Source organism: Solanum dulcamara, chromosome 11 (assembly GCF_947179165.1).
Source record: "Solanum dulcamara chromosome 11, daSolDulc1.2, whole genome shotgun sequence".
Taxonomy (NCBI): Eukaryota; Viridiplantae; Streptophyta; class Magnoliopsida; order Solanales; family Solanaceae; genus Solanum; species Solanum dulcamara.
This window is the reverse complement of record NC_077247.1, coordinates 46,118,728-46,135,088: the sequence shown is the minus strand read 5'-3', so window position 1 is coordinate 46,135,088 and position 16,361 is coordinate 46,118,728. Positions and strand designations below refer to the sequence as shown.

The following is a 16,361-nucleotide window of genomic DNA, read 5'->3' as shown; positions in this document are numbered from 1 at the left end:
AAGATGGAGGCAGAACACTGTTTGAAGTTTTAACTTTATAATATAACTTTATAAGATGATTTTTTTTTGTATATTATTTAGATGGGCTTCTCAAGTCCAAATCTAAATGTAAGAAAGAAAACAAAATTTATGAAAAAATTTAAAAAAATATTTATAAATTACATTTTAATAAATATTTTTATGTATAACATAATTTAAAAGTAGTATATCTATAATTAGATCGGTTTGGGTTCAATTTGACTTTTTTTAGTTAAAACCAAACCAACCCTATAATGATCGGGTTTTTTTTTCCAAACACCAAACCAAGTCAAACCAAACCACTAGTCGGATTTTTTTTCGATTTGGTTCGATTTGTCGGTTTGGTGCAGTTTATCGATTTGCCTTGTACATCCCTAGTTGGAAGTGGGAGTACGAATAGAATAAATAACTTAATTGGAGAAAAAATTATTATACTAAATGAAACAACAAATATCATAAATTATATAAAGGGTTTTTGGGTTGGGGGTGGGGGTGGTGTGGGAGTGAGAGGAAGTCGCACGATAGGATGCGACTTACAAGTCACACCACAGCCTGCGACTTCCTTCAACGTTTTGACTGAGAACGTTATCTAGTAAAGGTAAGTCACCCTTTTGGTTTCATTTCAAAATTGATTGCCGTTTTAAAATTTTGTAAAAAAATTTGCCCAATCGGCTCCTGACTCATTGTAATGAGTATTTCAAACTTTTAAGCGGAAAAATACAAGTTAAAAATGATGAACAATCAATCCATTTAAATGACTTCTATTAATATTATCTAAATTTGCAAACCTTGAACAATCAACTTAAGTTTGGTAGTCAAAATGTATACGGATCAAACCATTTCTCGCCCTAGTCTGAACAAGGATAAAATGATCCGAATTAAACCTCTTGAGCTGAGCGGAGATGAACCAGGGGGTCGAAATCAGAGTGCACCAGCGTGTACATACGACCTTCAATCGAAGCAGAGTTTTAACTGGTAAACTTGAAAAAATATCCCCAAGAATCTCTTCGCCATGAAATTAAATATCGGAAATTTGTCTTGCTTTCTTCATCTTCTAATTATAAGGAAAACCAAGTTTTTATTTCTCGTTGAGACAATCAAGCAAACAGTTTGTATGCAGAAAATAGAGTGGCTCAAATTTAACAAAAGGTCTTCAAGAAATTGTCTTGAATGCTGATTTAAGTGGGGATTCAAGCACTTACCTGAGGATGATTTGATGAGAAGAAGAAACACACTCTCTCTCTCCGGCCGGAATTCTTTTTGATTTTTCTGGAAACGATCTTCTTCTTTTTTTTAACTTAACTTTTTCTTTCTTTTTCTTTATTTATGTCTTGTTAATGACGTGGAATGCCAATTAGGATTTCCGGTGAGTTTCCCGGCCAAAGTCGTTTAAGTTATAAAATTTAATTTAGATGATCATTTGCGTAATTAACTTCTTGATTTTGTCACTAATCAAGGAAGTAAAAACCATTTAAAATGACCCAAAAAAGAAAAAATGCACAAATGACCTCGAAGCCAAAATATTTGATATGGAGCTAACAACATAATTTCAATTGATATTTAACAACTAAAATGTGTTTTTTTTTTCTATTGTGAAATACAACAACTGGATGATTAATGGGAAAAAAGAAGCAGCCGCTAGTGGAAGAATATAACATCAAGTTGGCAAGTTGGCTTCTTTTTTGTACCTAAAATTTCAAAATTGGATGGCACCACTAAAGGCAAATGGGATGGCTTAGAGCAAATGTATATATATATTTTTTTGTATATATAAGAATCGTCAGTTCAATACTCAAGTGCAAAGTTGGGTGGATTTATATAAAATCTACTAGTAGATCTTGAAATCCAGAAAAGAAGTCAATCTGAATGAGATCACATAGGCTAGAGAATGGAAAGTCCAACACACTCCTAGTGCGTGACACTACTTGAGTCGAGTTTTGATTCCTAAGCAATCAATGTCTATATGGGAATCAAACTTTTCACATTTACAACTCAGTCCATACTATGCTTGTGGCTGAACATGTGATATGAAATTAAATGATATAAAATTGAAATTTTAATTTGAATTTTTAAAATTGTATTATTTTTCTCCATAAAAATGAAAATGAAAATGAAAACTATTATTTTCCAAATTCTTATAAAATCTTACGAAATGAACAAACTATACTTAATAAACAAGATATCGAAATATCATAAGGCATCACATTGATAAATCGCATATCTCCATATTCCTTTTATAAATAAATATTTATGATTACAAACTTTTAAATAAAAACACACTAGTCAATAAAAGAAATAGTAACTAATTATTCTTTAATATAATCATTTTACATAGTACCAACAATCTCTTTATATTGAACATGAGTCTTTTTTGCAAAACTTAAAATAATGGAGCCAAGTTTTACATTAAAAAGTTTTTGAAATCATGATTTGGAATCCAATTTTTTTTTCTTCTTGAGAATTTCATGATTCCAAATGACATGTTTAAAGGCTGTTTGAAATTGTGATTTTATATTGCATGTGTCAACGCAAGCTAAGAAAGTGAATGGGAATTTGTTTGTCTCTTTCCTTTTGTGTGTCGTGAATCCCTATTATAAATATTTAAATATACCGCCATATTCTATGGGTAACAGATTTTTTCCCATCAGCTCAAAGAAAATGAGGATTTCATTAATGGTGAAAAATCCCTCTTTTCAGCTTCTAACATTTTTGTTATTTCTTCTTCATGTTCTTTCAACTTGCTTATCCATGAATATTAGAACTGATCAAATTTCTCTTCTCGGGCTGAAATCCCAAATCACTTCAGACCCTTATCACATTCTTTCAACAAACTGGTCCTCTTCTGCCTCTGTTTGTAACTGGATTGGCGTCACTTGTGGCTCTCGTCATCAACGAGTTACTGCACTCAATATTTCAGACATGGGCTTCTCGGGTACCATCCCGTCACAACTTGGCGACCTCTCTTTTCTTGTTTCACTTGATCTAAGCTACAACTATTTCCATGGTGAACTTCCACCAGAGTTTTCTCGTTTGCGAAAATTGAGAGCTATTAATCTTAGTTTCAACAACTTCACTGGAGAGATTCCTAAATGTTTAGGTGATTTTGAAGACCTTCAAATGTTGTCTCTTGAAAACAATAGTTTCAGTGGGTTCATTCCTTCTTCTATCTCAAACATGAAGAATCTTGGATTCCTGAATCTGAGGTACAACAATCTGGAAGGAAATATTCCAGATGGAATAGCCACTCTTAGGAGTTTGAAATGGTTGAGCTTTGGATTCAATAAACTCAATGGCTCCAACGTGCTCTCCATCTTCAACATTTCGACATTAGAATATTTGGATCTCAGAAATGCTGGTTTAACTGGTGATTTCCCATCTGATCTGTGTCGTTGCCTTCCAAGATTGCAAAAGCTTGGGCTTAATTTCAACATGTTAAGTGGAGAGATCCCAAGACGTATATCAGAATGCTCGCAACTTCAAGTCCTATTGTTGTTGGAAAATAACTTGATTGGAACAATTCCACGAGAACTTGGGAAATTAAAACTGCTGCAACAATTAGCCCTCGGAAATAACAAGTTAGAAGGTATGCTGTTTCCAATCTTAACAATATCTACATAGTAAGAAATCGAAGATATATATATATATATATTGTTCTGTGCCGAACACATGGATGCTCTTTTCAGTTTCAACAAGAGGTGAAGTGTTCGATTTTCCTCTCCTGTCTGATAAATTATTTAATGAGGTATTGGGATTTGTTCAACTTAATTCCGTAGGATTTTTATTTGATATTTTTGCTTAACCATTTGACAGGCACAATTCCTAATGAGATTGGTCATCTTCATAACTTGAAGCTATTGGGCATGGAACAAAATGCATTAACAGGCTCAATCCCATTAAGCATATTCAACATTTCATCCCTTCAAGTTTTATCAATGTGGGATAACAAGCTTGAAGGACCTCTACCAAGAGACGTTGGAAATTTGACTATGCTTAACGTACTTGATCTTGGAATTAATAGCCTGACGGGTATGGAATAATATTTAATACACAGGATTTCAGAATGCTAGTTCTTTCAATACTTCTACTAATGGTAATCTTACTTCATTCTGCAGGCGTGCTTCCAGATGAAATCGGTAGCCTTCAAGAGTTGTTGATGCTGAAGTTGGATTTCAATAACTTTAGTGGATTGATCCCTAATGGTATATTTAATATCTCAACTCTTGTATCTATTGCACTCACACAAAACTGCATTTCAGGTAATCTTCCTAACACTATAGGCAGCGGGTCACCCAATCTTGAACGAATTTTTCTAGGTGCAAATAACATTGATGGTCTTTTACCTAGTTCCATCTCAAATTTGTCTAAGCTTACTGTTCTTGAACTCAGTGCGAATGAACTCACGGGTTCAATTCCCGACTTACTAGGAAACTTAAGACTTATTGAAATTCTCAACTTGGAAGGTAACTCCTTCACTAGTGACTCTTCAATGTTGAATGCTATTACTACTTTGGCCAATTGTAAGCACTTAAGAGAACTGATATTGTCTAGCAATCCCCTAAATGCGATACTTCCAAAATCCATAGGGAATCTTTCTTCTCTTCAAACGTTTGAGGCAGTAGGTTGTAATCTCAAAGGCCATATTCCAAATGAAATTGGAAATTTGAGAAATTTATCTTATTTGAAGCTGGATTACAATGAGTTTACTGGAATTGTACCGACGACAATAAGTTCTTTGGAAAAACTTCAACAGCTTTCACTTGGTGCAAACAGAATAAGTGGTCCTTTACCAATTGTTTTATGTGAGCTATCCAACTTGGGCATGCTAAACCTTTCACAAAATCAAATGTGGGGACATGTTCCTAGTTGCTTAGGGGATGTGACTTCTCTAAGGGAGATTTATCTTGATTCCAATAACTTCACTGCTAGCATACCTTCAAGTCTATGGAACCTCAAAGACATTTTGAAGCTGAACTTGTCTTCTAATTTCTTCAATGGCTCTCTACCATTAGAAGTTGGAAACCTCAAAGCTGCAATACTTCTGGATCTTTCCTGGAATGAAATCTCAGGCAACATTCCTAGTACATTGGGAGTTTTGCAAAAATTGATTCAACTGTCTTTGGCTCATAACAGAATTGAAGGGTCTATTCCTGATACATTTGGGGAACTCATAAGTTTGGAAGCATTGGATCTTTCATATAACAATATGTCTGGTGTGATTCCAAAGTCATTAGAGGCACTCAAGCAACTACACTCATTTAATGTCTCATTCAACAGGTTACACGGAGAAATTCCAAGTGGAGGACTTTTTGTTAATCTCTCTTACCAATCTTTCATGTCGAATGAAGGATTGTGTGGTAACCCTCAAAAGCATGTCCTAGCTTGTCCTTCTAATTCAAAGAATCAGTCTAAGTCGAAGAAAAGGAGGATGATATGGATTGTAGTTGCCTCTTCAGTTATCTCTATAATAGGGCTTGCTTCAGCAATAATTTTCGTGTTGATGAGACATCGGGGTAAAATAATCAAAGGTGAAGATGAGTGGTCGCCTGAGGTAGCACCACAAAGATTTTCTTACTATGAACTTCAAAGAGCAACTCAGGGATTTGATGGAAATAACTTGCTAGGTAGTGGAAGTTTTGGTGCTGTTTATAAAGGGACGTTGGCAGATGGGATGATACTAGCTGTAAAAGTTTTTAATGTGCAGATGGAAGGTACATTTCAAACCTTTGATAGAGAATGTGAAATCTTGAGGAATCTTCGTCACAGAAATCTCACAAAGATCATTAGCAGCTGCTGTAACTTGGATTTTAAAGCATTGGTACTTGAGTACATGCCAAATGGGAGCTTAGACAAGTTGCTATATTCTCGAGATTATTCTCTAAATATAATGCAACGATTGAATATCATGGTTGATGTTGCATCTGCTCTGGAATATCTCCATCATGGTTACTCAGTACCTGTTATTCATTGTGATCTGAAGCCTAGCAACGTCTTACTTGACAACGACATGGTGGGACACCTGACTGACTTTGGCATTGCAAAACTTTTAACAAAAGAGGAATCTATTGCTCACACTACAACCTTTGCCACAATTGGTTACATTGCTCCAGGTGAATCATTTATTTAACTTGTAACAAGGTTTTCGATTAACAGTTAATCAGGTTAACGCCTTATAAGTTCAGTTGCTGATGTATTTTATGTTTTCTTTTCTAGAATATGGATTGGAAGGCCTTATATCCAAGAGGTCTGATGTTTATAGTTATGGTATCATGTTGCTGGAAACTTTTACAAAGAAGAAACCTAATGATGAAATGTTCACGGGCGATTTGGATTTGAAAAGCTGGGTACATAGTTCACTTCCTGATAAGCTGGATGAAATCATAGATGCTGATTTACTAAGAGTAGACAAAGAAAAGCTAAATGAGAAGTTACAGTATGTATCATCAATCTTGGAGTTAGCCATGAGTTGCACAGCTAAATCTCCGGTTGAAAGGATGAACATGACTGATGTTGTAGCAGCATTGAAAAAGATCAAGCAGCAGCTTTTTTCTGTTACTGATTGAACAGCCGAATGACATGACATCAGGTACTTTCCATATCCTTTCTGGGAGGTAAAAATGAAAGTTGTAAAGTTCACCAGAATTTTAACCATCAGTAATTGTTCTTCAAATGCTTTAGCAGGAGATTGTGTGGCTATTATAATTGACCTTCGTTAGGATGAGTCCTCTGTACAATGTATTGCTAATTAAGGATCAATAAAATGCAGTGCTTCTTAATTTTAAGTGAAGTGTTCCTCATCTGCCTACGTAAATGATGATCCACAAGAGTCATTTACCCGTTACTTTAATCTTGTCTCCAGTGAAAATATGTGTTTCAATCAGCACGACATCATAGCAGAAATGAGTCGTTCAGCAAAAATGTAATTCCATATAAAAATGGTGCTGTATAAACATTTTGGAAAAATGTTGAGATCTCAATTACCTGATGCCATTTATCGAGTGTCATTTTTTGAGTAATAGGTTGATTCATCGATGCTTAGAAGTTTGAATACATAAAGAAGTGGTGTGAGTCCACTGACTCGGCAAATGATGATTCAAATAACCCACTACTTTAACAGGAGAAGTAAACTTGGAAATCTTAAAGTTCAAATCCTAGATCTGCTTTACTAGAATCTCACCAAAAGATTCTTCTTCAAGAGAGAGAGATCCAGAAACAGAAAGCTTATCGATCAAGATAACCAAATGATCTCGGAATTGGACTTTTAGTCTGTTATTAGCTAACCAAAACACAATGAAAGCTGGTTTCTCGAAAGATCTAATTAACTTTTTGGTGACCCTCTAACTTCCCAGCTCTAATGTACCAGCAAGAGAACTTGAAGACATGTCTAAATGTATTTTTTTAAAACGAGTTATTGTTATATTTGTGTTTTGATGATTTAACAAATATGAGACCTGGTAGAGGGACCTGGTCCCATGATTAACGCCTGTCAAGGGCAAGAAAGTGGATTACAGCTGTAAAGCTGCAGAGGTTGGTGGGAACTGCAGCAGAGGTACATATTCACATTTTGTGTATCGACAAACCATGGGAACTGATAGACGGACCTGGTCGCATAAACACGGAATGTCAACGTGACATAATGGATACCAGCTGTAAAAGCTGCCACTGCCTGCTATGCAGAGGACAGCATACCTACACTGCTAATCAAAATGCACGAGGTTGTTTTTGTCCATACGTTAATACCCATCCTTGGATAAAAAAACAACCAAGTTTTTGCACACCAAGAATATACAAGCAAAAACCATTATTCTTTCAAGGAAGAACAACTTCACCAAGGCAACAAGGGACCTGATAGAGTCGTTCAAGAAATGTCTTTCTTTGATGCTTTGTTGTAACGTTGTGTCTTATGTTCTAACATTGTAAGATCAGTTCCTATGCTATAAAGGAATCTTGATCATTTCATAATACACTCCATGTCATCGAGTTCATAGCTAGAGTTAGCTTTGAAGGGTGTGTTTGAAGTCTATGTCAACTAGAGGTAGTTGGTATAGTGGGCAAAAGAGTTATTGCTTAGTTTTCGAGTCATGGCTTGAGTTAGCTTGATCGGAGTGTTCAAAGTCTATGTCAACTAGAGTTAGTTGGGATAGTGGGCAATAGAGGTATTGCATCTCTCATATATATCAGAGAGAAATTGAGTTCCCCTAACTGGTGGATCATCCTCTCTTTCATTTAACCACGAGCTTGTTTTCTAGACAGAATTCCTTGATTCATTCCAATCGCATTCTTCATCTTCCATGAAGTGGACGTCTCTGCTGATAACTATCTTCTCACTTTCAGGTTGAAAGATTTTGTATGCCTTTGAAACATTACTGTACCCAATAAAAATGTCTGGGGCAGCCTTCTTGTCTAGCTTATCTCGTTTGACCTAAGGAACATAGGTAAAACAAAGACAACCAAACACTTAAAGAAAATGCAGCGGAGGTTTGTACTCATACCATGCTTCAAAAGGAGTTTGATCTTTCACAGCTTTTGAGGGAATCGATTTTGTAGGAACAGAGCTGTATTTGCTGCCTCTACCCAAAACATCTTTGGCAAATTTCTTTTCGTGCAACATACATCTTGCCATCTCCATAATAAATCTATTTCTTCTCTCACTAACTCCATTTTGTTCTGGAGTATAAGAAGCAGTAAGTTGACGTTCAATCCCTGCTTCCTCACAAAATAGACCAAACTGTTGAGAAGTGTACTCCTTGCCATTATCAGATCGTAAAATCTGAATTTTGTAACAACTTTCATTTTCCACCTTCGCTTTGAACTTGTAGAAAGTGCTCTTGACCTCTGATTTGAACTTTAGAAAATAAATCCAGCACATCCGGGTCAGATCATCAATAAAAATAACGTAATAAAGACTACCTTTAAGTGAAGGAGTCCTTTGGGGTCCTCCAAAATCAGTGTGAACCAGGTGCAGCTTTCTTGATGCTCTCCAAGTTGCTTTTGGGAATGGAAGTCTACTTTGTTTTCCAAATCGACAAGCTCAACAATTTGCAGAACTTGCTCCCAGTTTAGAAAAGTTCTCAGCTATCTCCAATTCTTGCATTTTGAGAAGCCCTTGATAGTGATACTGTCCGAGTCTCTTATGCCATAACTCAGCAACATTTTCTCTTGCCGAATACACCACTTGTTCTTCCTCCAGTGGACTTAATGAGAAACTTCGGCCTCTCATTTTGACTTTAAACAAGTCATGTCCTGAGGCTTCCTTGATCAAGCAATGTTTATCTTCAAAATACAATTTGAACCTTTTTCTAACAATTGACCAACACTTAACTAGTTCTGGTCTAAATTTGGTACATAGAGAACATCAGAAATTGCTTTAGTACCTGATTGTGTTTCAAATGTAATGGTTCCCATTCCTTTTGCTGGAATATAACCTCCATGACCTATTCTGACTTTTGTAATTCTGGCAGGTTTCAAGTCTTTAATGAGCTCTTTGTCATGAGTCATATGGTTTGTGCATCTGCTATCAATCAGCCAAGCCTCAGTTGAAAAACACGATGCCACAGAGTTGATCCTCTTCCGGTTCATCAACAACCTGGGCGTCTGCGTCATGCTGCTGCAATTTATTCTTGCAGATAATTGCTTCGTGCCCGAGTTGGTTGCACTTACTGCACTTAGCATCCGGCCTTTTCCAACACTTATACGGCGCATGCCCATTCTTTCCACAATACTTACAAGGTGGATAGTTTCCTTTGAAGCTACCTGCTTTGCTTTTGTTGTTGTAGCGAGCTCCTTCTCCATGTGTTGACCGGTTCTTCTTATTGTTTTTCTTTTTGTATCTTCCACTATCTTCATGTTTGGCCGCCAGTGCTCCTTCTCTGATTCCATCTTCTCTCATAACGCTTCTTTGTTCTTGAGCCTGCAAGGAATTCAATAATTCCACCAAAGTAATTTTTGACAGATCCTTGGTGTTCTCCAAAGTGGTAATGGTGGCTTCAAATCTTTCAGGAACAGTGACCATAATCTTTTCAACAATACGTGAGTCTTTAAACTCAGAACCAAGTAATCTTACTCTGTTTGCTATGTTCATAAGCCTGTCAGCAGAAGAACACTTATACGGCGCATGTCCATTCTTTCCACAATGCTTACAAGGTGGATAGTTTCCTTTGAAGCTACCTGCTTTGCTTTTGTTGTTGTAGCGAGATCCTTCTCCATGTGTTGACTGGTTCTTCTTATTGTTTTTCTTTTTGTATCTTCCACTATCTTCATGTTTGGCCGCCAGTGCTCCCTCTCTAATTCCATCTTCTCTCATAACCCTTCTTTGTTCTTGAGCCTGCAAGGAATTCAATAATTCCACCAAAGTAATTTTTGACAGATCCTTGGTGTTCTCCAAAGTGGTAACGGTGACTTCAAATCTTTCAGGAACAGTGACCATAATCTTTTCAACAATACGTGAGTCTTTAAACTCAGAACCAAGTAATCTTACTCTGTTTGCTATGTTCATAAGCCTGTGAGCACAAAATATTAAAATGCAAAGAAGTGAAAAGAATATCAGCAGAAGAACAATTTCATTGATAACTACTGGTTACATTTATAAGACCTAGAATAAAAAAGAAAACAGTAAACCTATGACTTGTAGTTGCCTTAATCACTAACTAGCTCCTAAATAATAGGAATAGATAGCTAACAAGTGTTGGACAATCTTTTAAAAATGATAAAGTATTTTTCTAATAATAGCAAAAGAAGATTTGTTTCTTTTCACTAATTGCTCTGTTACTTCTGCTCTCACTTTGACTACTTATAGCCGGTTTGACCAAGCTTCTGGCAGACCCATTTGGAAGCTAGGTGAGTCATCAGACCCTGGTATTTGGGGAAAAAATCTTGTATATACCTTGAAGGATGATATAAATTTAATTACGCACCCAGATACATAAGGTTAGTTAGGGGCACTGGTTGAGTCTGCCTCTTAGTCATTGCTTGTCTTATAAAATGACTCCTCAAGTTCAATTCCTTAAAAACAAAAATAGTGGTGCTCTCGTCCCCTTCTAATTGCTTGTCTTGTAAGATAAGTGCGGTTAGGACTGGTTTTTTTAGACTCTTCATGCGCAACAGTTGAGTTCTTTATCCACTAGCCATGCATGATTAAAAGTAATGAGCATCGCAATGATTCCCTTGTCTGAGTGTCGAGTCTGATACTAACTTGTATGCTGCGTCTCTGAGTAAAGTTGAACTCTTGTTAAATATATGAACTTTTATGTGATAATTCTATTTAACCATATGACAGGCACAATTCCTGATGAGATTGGTCATCTTTATAACTTGAAGAATTTGTTCATGGATAAAAATCATTTAACAGGCTCAATCCCTTTAACCTTATTCAACATTTCACCACTTGCTATGTATGAATAATAACAAGCTTGAAGGACCATTATCACGACAGGTTGGAAATTTGACAATGCTTGCCTGGTTTGATCTTTCCAATAATTATCTTGCAGGTATGGGAAAACATCTAATTCAAGTCATGTTAGAATTTTTATTTTTTGGATACTTCTACTGATCGTAATCATACTGAATTTTTCAGGTGTAATTCCACATGAAGTTGGTAACCTTCCAGAGTTGACAGACCTTCCATTGTCTTACAATGAATTTAGTGGGTCGATCCCTATTGGTATCTTCAATATCTCACCCCTTGTAACTATTGGACTCACAGAAAACCACATTTCAGGTAATCTTCCGTCCGCTATAGGCAATGAGTTATCTAATGTTGAAAAAATATTTCTAGGTGGAAACAACATTAATGGTGTTTTACCTGGTTCCATCTCAAATTTGTCTAAGCTCACCTTTCTCGAACTCTTTAGTAATGAATTTACTGGTTCAATTCCCGAATCTCTGGGAAATTTAAGACAACTTGAACTTCTCAACTTGTACGGTAACTCCTTTACAAGTGGATTGAGATTCATTACTCCTCTGGCCAATTGTAAACACTTGAGAATATTGATATTGTCTTTCAATCCCCTAACTGAAATGCTCCCGAGATCCATTGGCAATATCTCTTCTCTTCAATCTTTTTATGCTGTAGGCTGTAATCTCAAAGGCAATGTTCCAAGTGAGATCAGAAATATGAGAAATTTATCTACTTTGTCTCAGGGAGGTAATAACCTTACTGGAATTGTCCCGACGACGATAAGTTCTTTGAAAAACCTTCAACGGCTTTCACTTGGTGCAAACAGAATAAGTGGTCCTTTTCCAATTGTTTTATGTGAGCTACCCAACTTGGGCATGCTAACACCATTAATAAGTGGTCCTTTTCCAATCCTTTTCCTAGTTGCTTGGGGACTGTGACATCCCTAAGGGAGGTTTATCTTGATTCCAATAACTTCACTGCTAGCATACCTTCAAGTCTATGGAACCTCAAAGACATTTTAAAGCTGAACTTGTCTTCTAATTTCATCAATGGTTCTCTACCACGAGAAGTTGGAAATCTCAAGGCTGCAATACTTTTGGATCTTTCCAGAAACAATATCTCAGGCAACATTCCTAGTACATTGGGAGTTTTGCAAAAATTGATTCAACTGTCTTTGGCTCATAACAGAATTGAAGGGTCTATTCCTGATACATTTGGGGAACTCATAAGTTTGGAAGCGAGATCTCTCATATAACAAAATGTCTGGTGTGATTCCAAAGTCATTAGCAGCACTTAAGCAACTATGCTCCTTTAATGTCTCATTCAACACGTTACACGGAGGAATTCCAAGTGGAGAACCTTTTGTTAATCTCTCTTACCAATCTTTCATGCCGAATGAATGGTTGTGTGGTAACCCTCAAAAGCATGTCCCAGCTTGTCCTTCTAATTCAAAGAATCAGTCTAAGTCGAAGAAAAGGAGGATGATATGGATTGTAGTTGCCTTTTCAGTTATCTCTGTGATAGGGCTAACTTCAGCTATAGCTTTCGTGTTGATGAGACATCGGGCCAAAAGAGTCGATGCAGAAGAAGAGGGGTTGTCAGAGGTAGCAACACAAAGAATTTCTTACTATGAACTTCATAGAGCAACTCAGTGCTTTAATGAAAATAACTTGCTAGGTAGTGGAAGTTTTGGTTCTGTTTACAAAGGGACTGGCAGATGGATGACTGTTGCTGTTAAAATTTTCAATGTGCAGATGGAATGTACATTTCAAACCTTTGACAGAGAATGTGAAATCATGCGGAATCTTCGTCACAGAAATCTCACATAGATCGTTAGCAGCTGTTGTAACTTGGATTTTAAGGCAGTAATACCTGAGTACATGCCAAATGAGAGCTTAGACAAGTTGCTATATTTTAGAGATTACTGTTTAAATATAATGCAAAGATTGAGTATCATGGTCGATGTTGCATCTGCTCTGGAATATCTCCATCATGGTTACTCAGTACCGGTTATTCATTGTGATTTAAAGCCTGGCAATGTGTTCCTTGACGACGACATGGTGGGACACCTGACTGACTTTGGCATTGCAAGACTTTTAACAAAGGAAGAATCTATTGCTCACACTACAACCTTCGCCACAATTGGTTACATTGCTCCAGGTGAATTATTTATTTAACTAGTGGCAATGCCATGGTTTAATGAGTTAAAAATGCTGACATATTTTCTTTTTTCTTTTTTAGAGTATGGCCTGGAAGGCCTTATATCCAAGAGGTCTGACGTTTATAGTTTTGGCATCATGCTGCTGGAAACTTTTACCAAGAAGAAACCCAATGATGAAATGTTCACGGGAGATTTGAATTTGAGAAGCTGGGTGGATAATTCACTTCTTGATGATGAGTTTGATCAAATCATAGATGCTGACTTACTAACAGTAGATGAAGAGAACTTAAGTCAAAAGCTGCAATGTGTGTCATCCATCATGGAGTTAGCCATGGATTGCACAATTAGTATTCCAGTTGAAAGGATGAACATGACCGAAGTTGTAACAAAATTGAAAAAGATCAAACAAAAGCCTTCGTCCTGTTATTGAACTACCTAACAACTTGACATCAAGTACTTTCTATATTTCTGTTTGGAAAAAAAAAGGTTATAAAGTTCAGTGTAATAACCATCAGTAATTGTTTCTCTAACGTTATTGCAGGAAATTCTGTAGCATTTGTTAAGTTAAACGGATGGAAGCTCTTCCTTTTCATACTTCAAGACGAATTAGTATAATTTTGGAGACTACTGCTACCATTTTCTTTTTTCTTGATTTTCATCTTCTTTTTATGGTCTTGGGCTTCATCCTCTGTTTTCAGCTTATAAGCTGCTTAAAATAAGTTAAGTCAAACATGCACTAAGTTCGGATCAAGTCTTAAAAGTAACCAGAAATGGCGAGGCTAAAGCTCGCATAAATATTTAGAGAATTTGGCTCAGGACTTGAGCAAGTTTGGTGAGGAAGACAGGATTGGCAACTCCTGTTCGGCGAGCTAAGGGATTATCGCCAAAATGTTCTGAGAGTCCTGTCATAAGTTGAAGCCAAGTCGGCGAGAGAAGATGGAATCAGCGACTCGCAGATTGATGTCGGCGAGCACGACTGATCTCTCCTAAAAGATCAGAGATCCTGCTCAGAACTTAAGCAAAGTTGGTGATGTAAGGTACGTTCGGCGACTCGCCGATCAAGTCGGCAAGCTCGACTCACATCACCGAGTAGGACCTTTGGCAGTTATTTTCCAAGGTTATTTCTTTCATTTCCTTCCCAATTAACCCCCATTCCCTCTAAGAAATTCTCTCTCAAGGTCATCTCTTTCACCAAGCAAGGATTCAAGGTTTCAAGTCTACTTTTTCAATTTTAAGCTAGAATTCCACTGAGGTATGTGGGAATTTCATCCATGGAGTCCCAAAGTGTTTTCAATTCCTCTTTATGATTTCTTCCTAAATGTCCCTAGGTTTTCATGTTTATGCATTGGGCTCAACAATTATGTTTTTATATTCTCAATGATCTTAATATACATGATTCAATCTTAATTACACGTTTTTTGATTAATTTCTCATGAACTCATGCATTATGCCTATTTTGTGAGTATGAACTATGTTTGAGAATTATGCATGCATCATAAATATGAAGAAATGTGATTTTTAAGGAAGCTTTTAGATAAAGTATCAATGATGTCTCTATGAAAATAAGGTTGCTTTAAAAGGTGCAGTATTCTTATCATGAAGGATTTTCATGATTTTCTATGAACGAGCCTATCATGATTTAGATGCTTATATAAGTATCTGCTATGAATATGTTATGAAATCATGATTTGTTAAAGGAGTTATTCTTATGATTTTCAAATATGTTATGATAAATTTGATCTTACAAGATTATTACCATTTTCAAATTTATGCTATGATTATGACTGTTCTTGTTGAGAGTAATATACCTAGCACCGAGTGGACTAATGGCGATTACCCAGGTACCAAAACTACGTACCCCGGTAGATCTGCCTTAATTGACCCTAGCTAGTAGATCCACAAATATCTCATTTAATGGTCCTTACCTTGGCAAGTAGGGCAATCTTTTTTCCGTATGGAAAGGATACATCAGACTCCATGTTATAGCTCACATAGTTTATGTCAGTTACGGTATCTCTCACTTATGTTATGTTAAGCTTATGATTTTTTTTCTAATATTGCATTGGACATGTTTTATCTTCCTAACGATGTTTTAAAAGTATTATGTTGTGCTTTAGCTTGGTCATTGCATTATCATGTTTTATGCCATGCATTGCACATTCTCCATATTCAATAGGTTCCATAGTACTGATTGCATACTTTTTTTGCCTGTATTGTCTTGTAATATAGATCACGATGCATCTCATCATGCCCGTGGTTAGTACAGACTCTTCTCAGCTTTACAGTGTCGGTGAGTCCTCATATTCCGAGGACATTCATATTAGGTTTGTTCAGACTTTATTTTAGTTTTCCTTATGTTTGAGATAGCTCGAGAGATGTTCTAGCAACTCGTTTATGATAGAGACTTTCAGACATTAGATGATTCTGTATATATTGAGTTATATCTGATTTTTCCTATTATGCTATATCAGACTATATTGAGATTTATTCTCCGCTTTTCGATTTATTTGGCTTTCTTGTTATCTTAGGTCATGCTTATGCTAACAAGCTTGTTTTGGATCTTTCGAATTCTATTTGCTGTGTCACGTCTAGGGTGTAGCTTGATCATGACATTTTCCTCGTTCATTGCCAATTTAATATACTACTCCATGACATGTTATGCTCATATCTCATGTAGGAAAAGAGAGACCCTTTCCATATCCTTCATTTCGCTCAAGTTCAATCCTTAATGAGAATGTGTCTTTGCATGCACTGTTAACAAGTTTATAAATGTGAAGGGATAATACACAA

The 16,361-nt window shown here is 36.4% G+C and overlaps 2 protein-coding genes and 1 pseudogene across 3 annotated transcripts; all 3 read left to right on the top strand.

Annotated features, from left to right (window-relative positions):
- The first annotated feature begins 2,539 nt into the window (after window positions 1–2,539).
- Window positions 2,540–9,547, top strand: LOC129874806 (probable LRR receptor-like serine/threonine-protein kinase At3g47570). Of its 2 annotated transcripts, XM_055950172.1 has the most exons (5): window positions 2,540–3,601; window positions 3,829–4,044; window positions 4,131–6,125; window positions 6,229–6,601; window positions 9,477–9,547. In XM_055950172.1, exons 1-4 carry the CDS (start codon window positions 2,641–2,643, stop codon window positions 6,576–6,578), a joined length of 3,522 nt encoding a protein of 1,173 aa, XP_055806147.1. In that variant the 5' UTR covers window positions 2,540–2,640; the 3' UTR covers window positions 6,579–6,601; window positions 9,477–9,547. The 2 variants fall into 2 exon arrangements, with proteins under 2 accessions (XP_055806147.1, XP_055806148.1); XM_055950173.1 differs by lacking the exon at window positions 9,477–9,547 and having other exon boundaries at window positions 6,229–6,892.
- A 1,749-nt stretch (window positions 9,548–11,296) lies between these two features.
- On the top strand, window positions 11,297–14,171 carry LOC129874808 (probable LRR receptor-like serine/threonine-protein kinase At3g47570; annotated as a pseudogene).
- On the top strand, window positions 11,408–12,665 carry LOC129872636 (probable leucine-rich repeat receptor-like protein kinase At1g35710). The gene is made up of 5 exons (XM_055947568.1): window positions 11,408–11,501; window positions 11,588–11,731; window positions 11,789–11,983; window positions 12,086–12,157; window positions 12,271–12,665. Exons 1-5 carry the CDS (start codon window positions 11,408–11,410, stop codon window positions 12,663–12,665), a joined length of 900 nt encoding a protein of 299 aa, XP_055803543.1.
- Window positions 14,172–16,361: the final 2,190 nt, after the last annotated feature.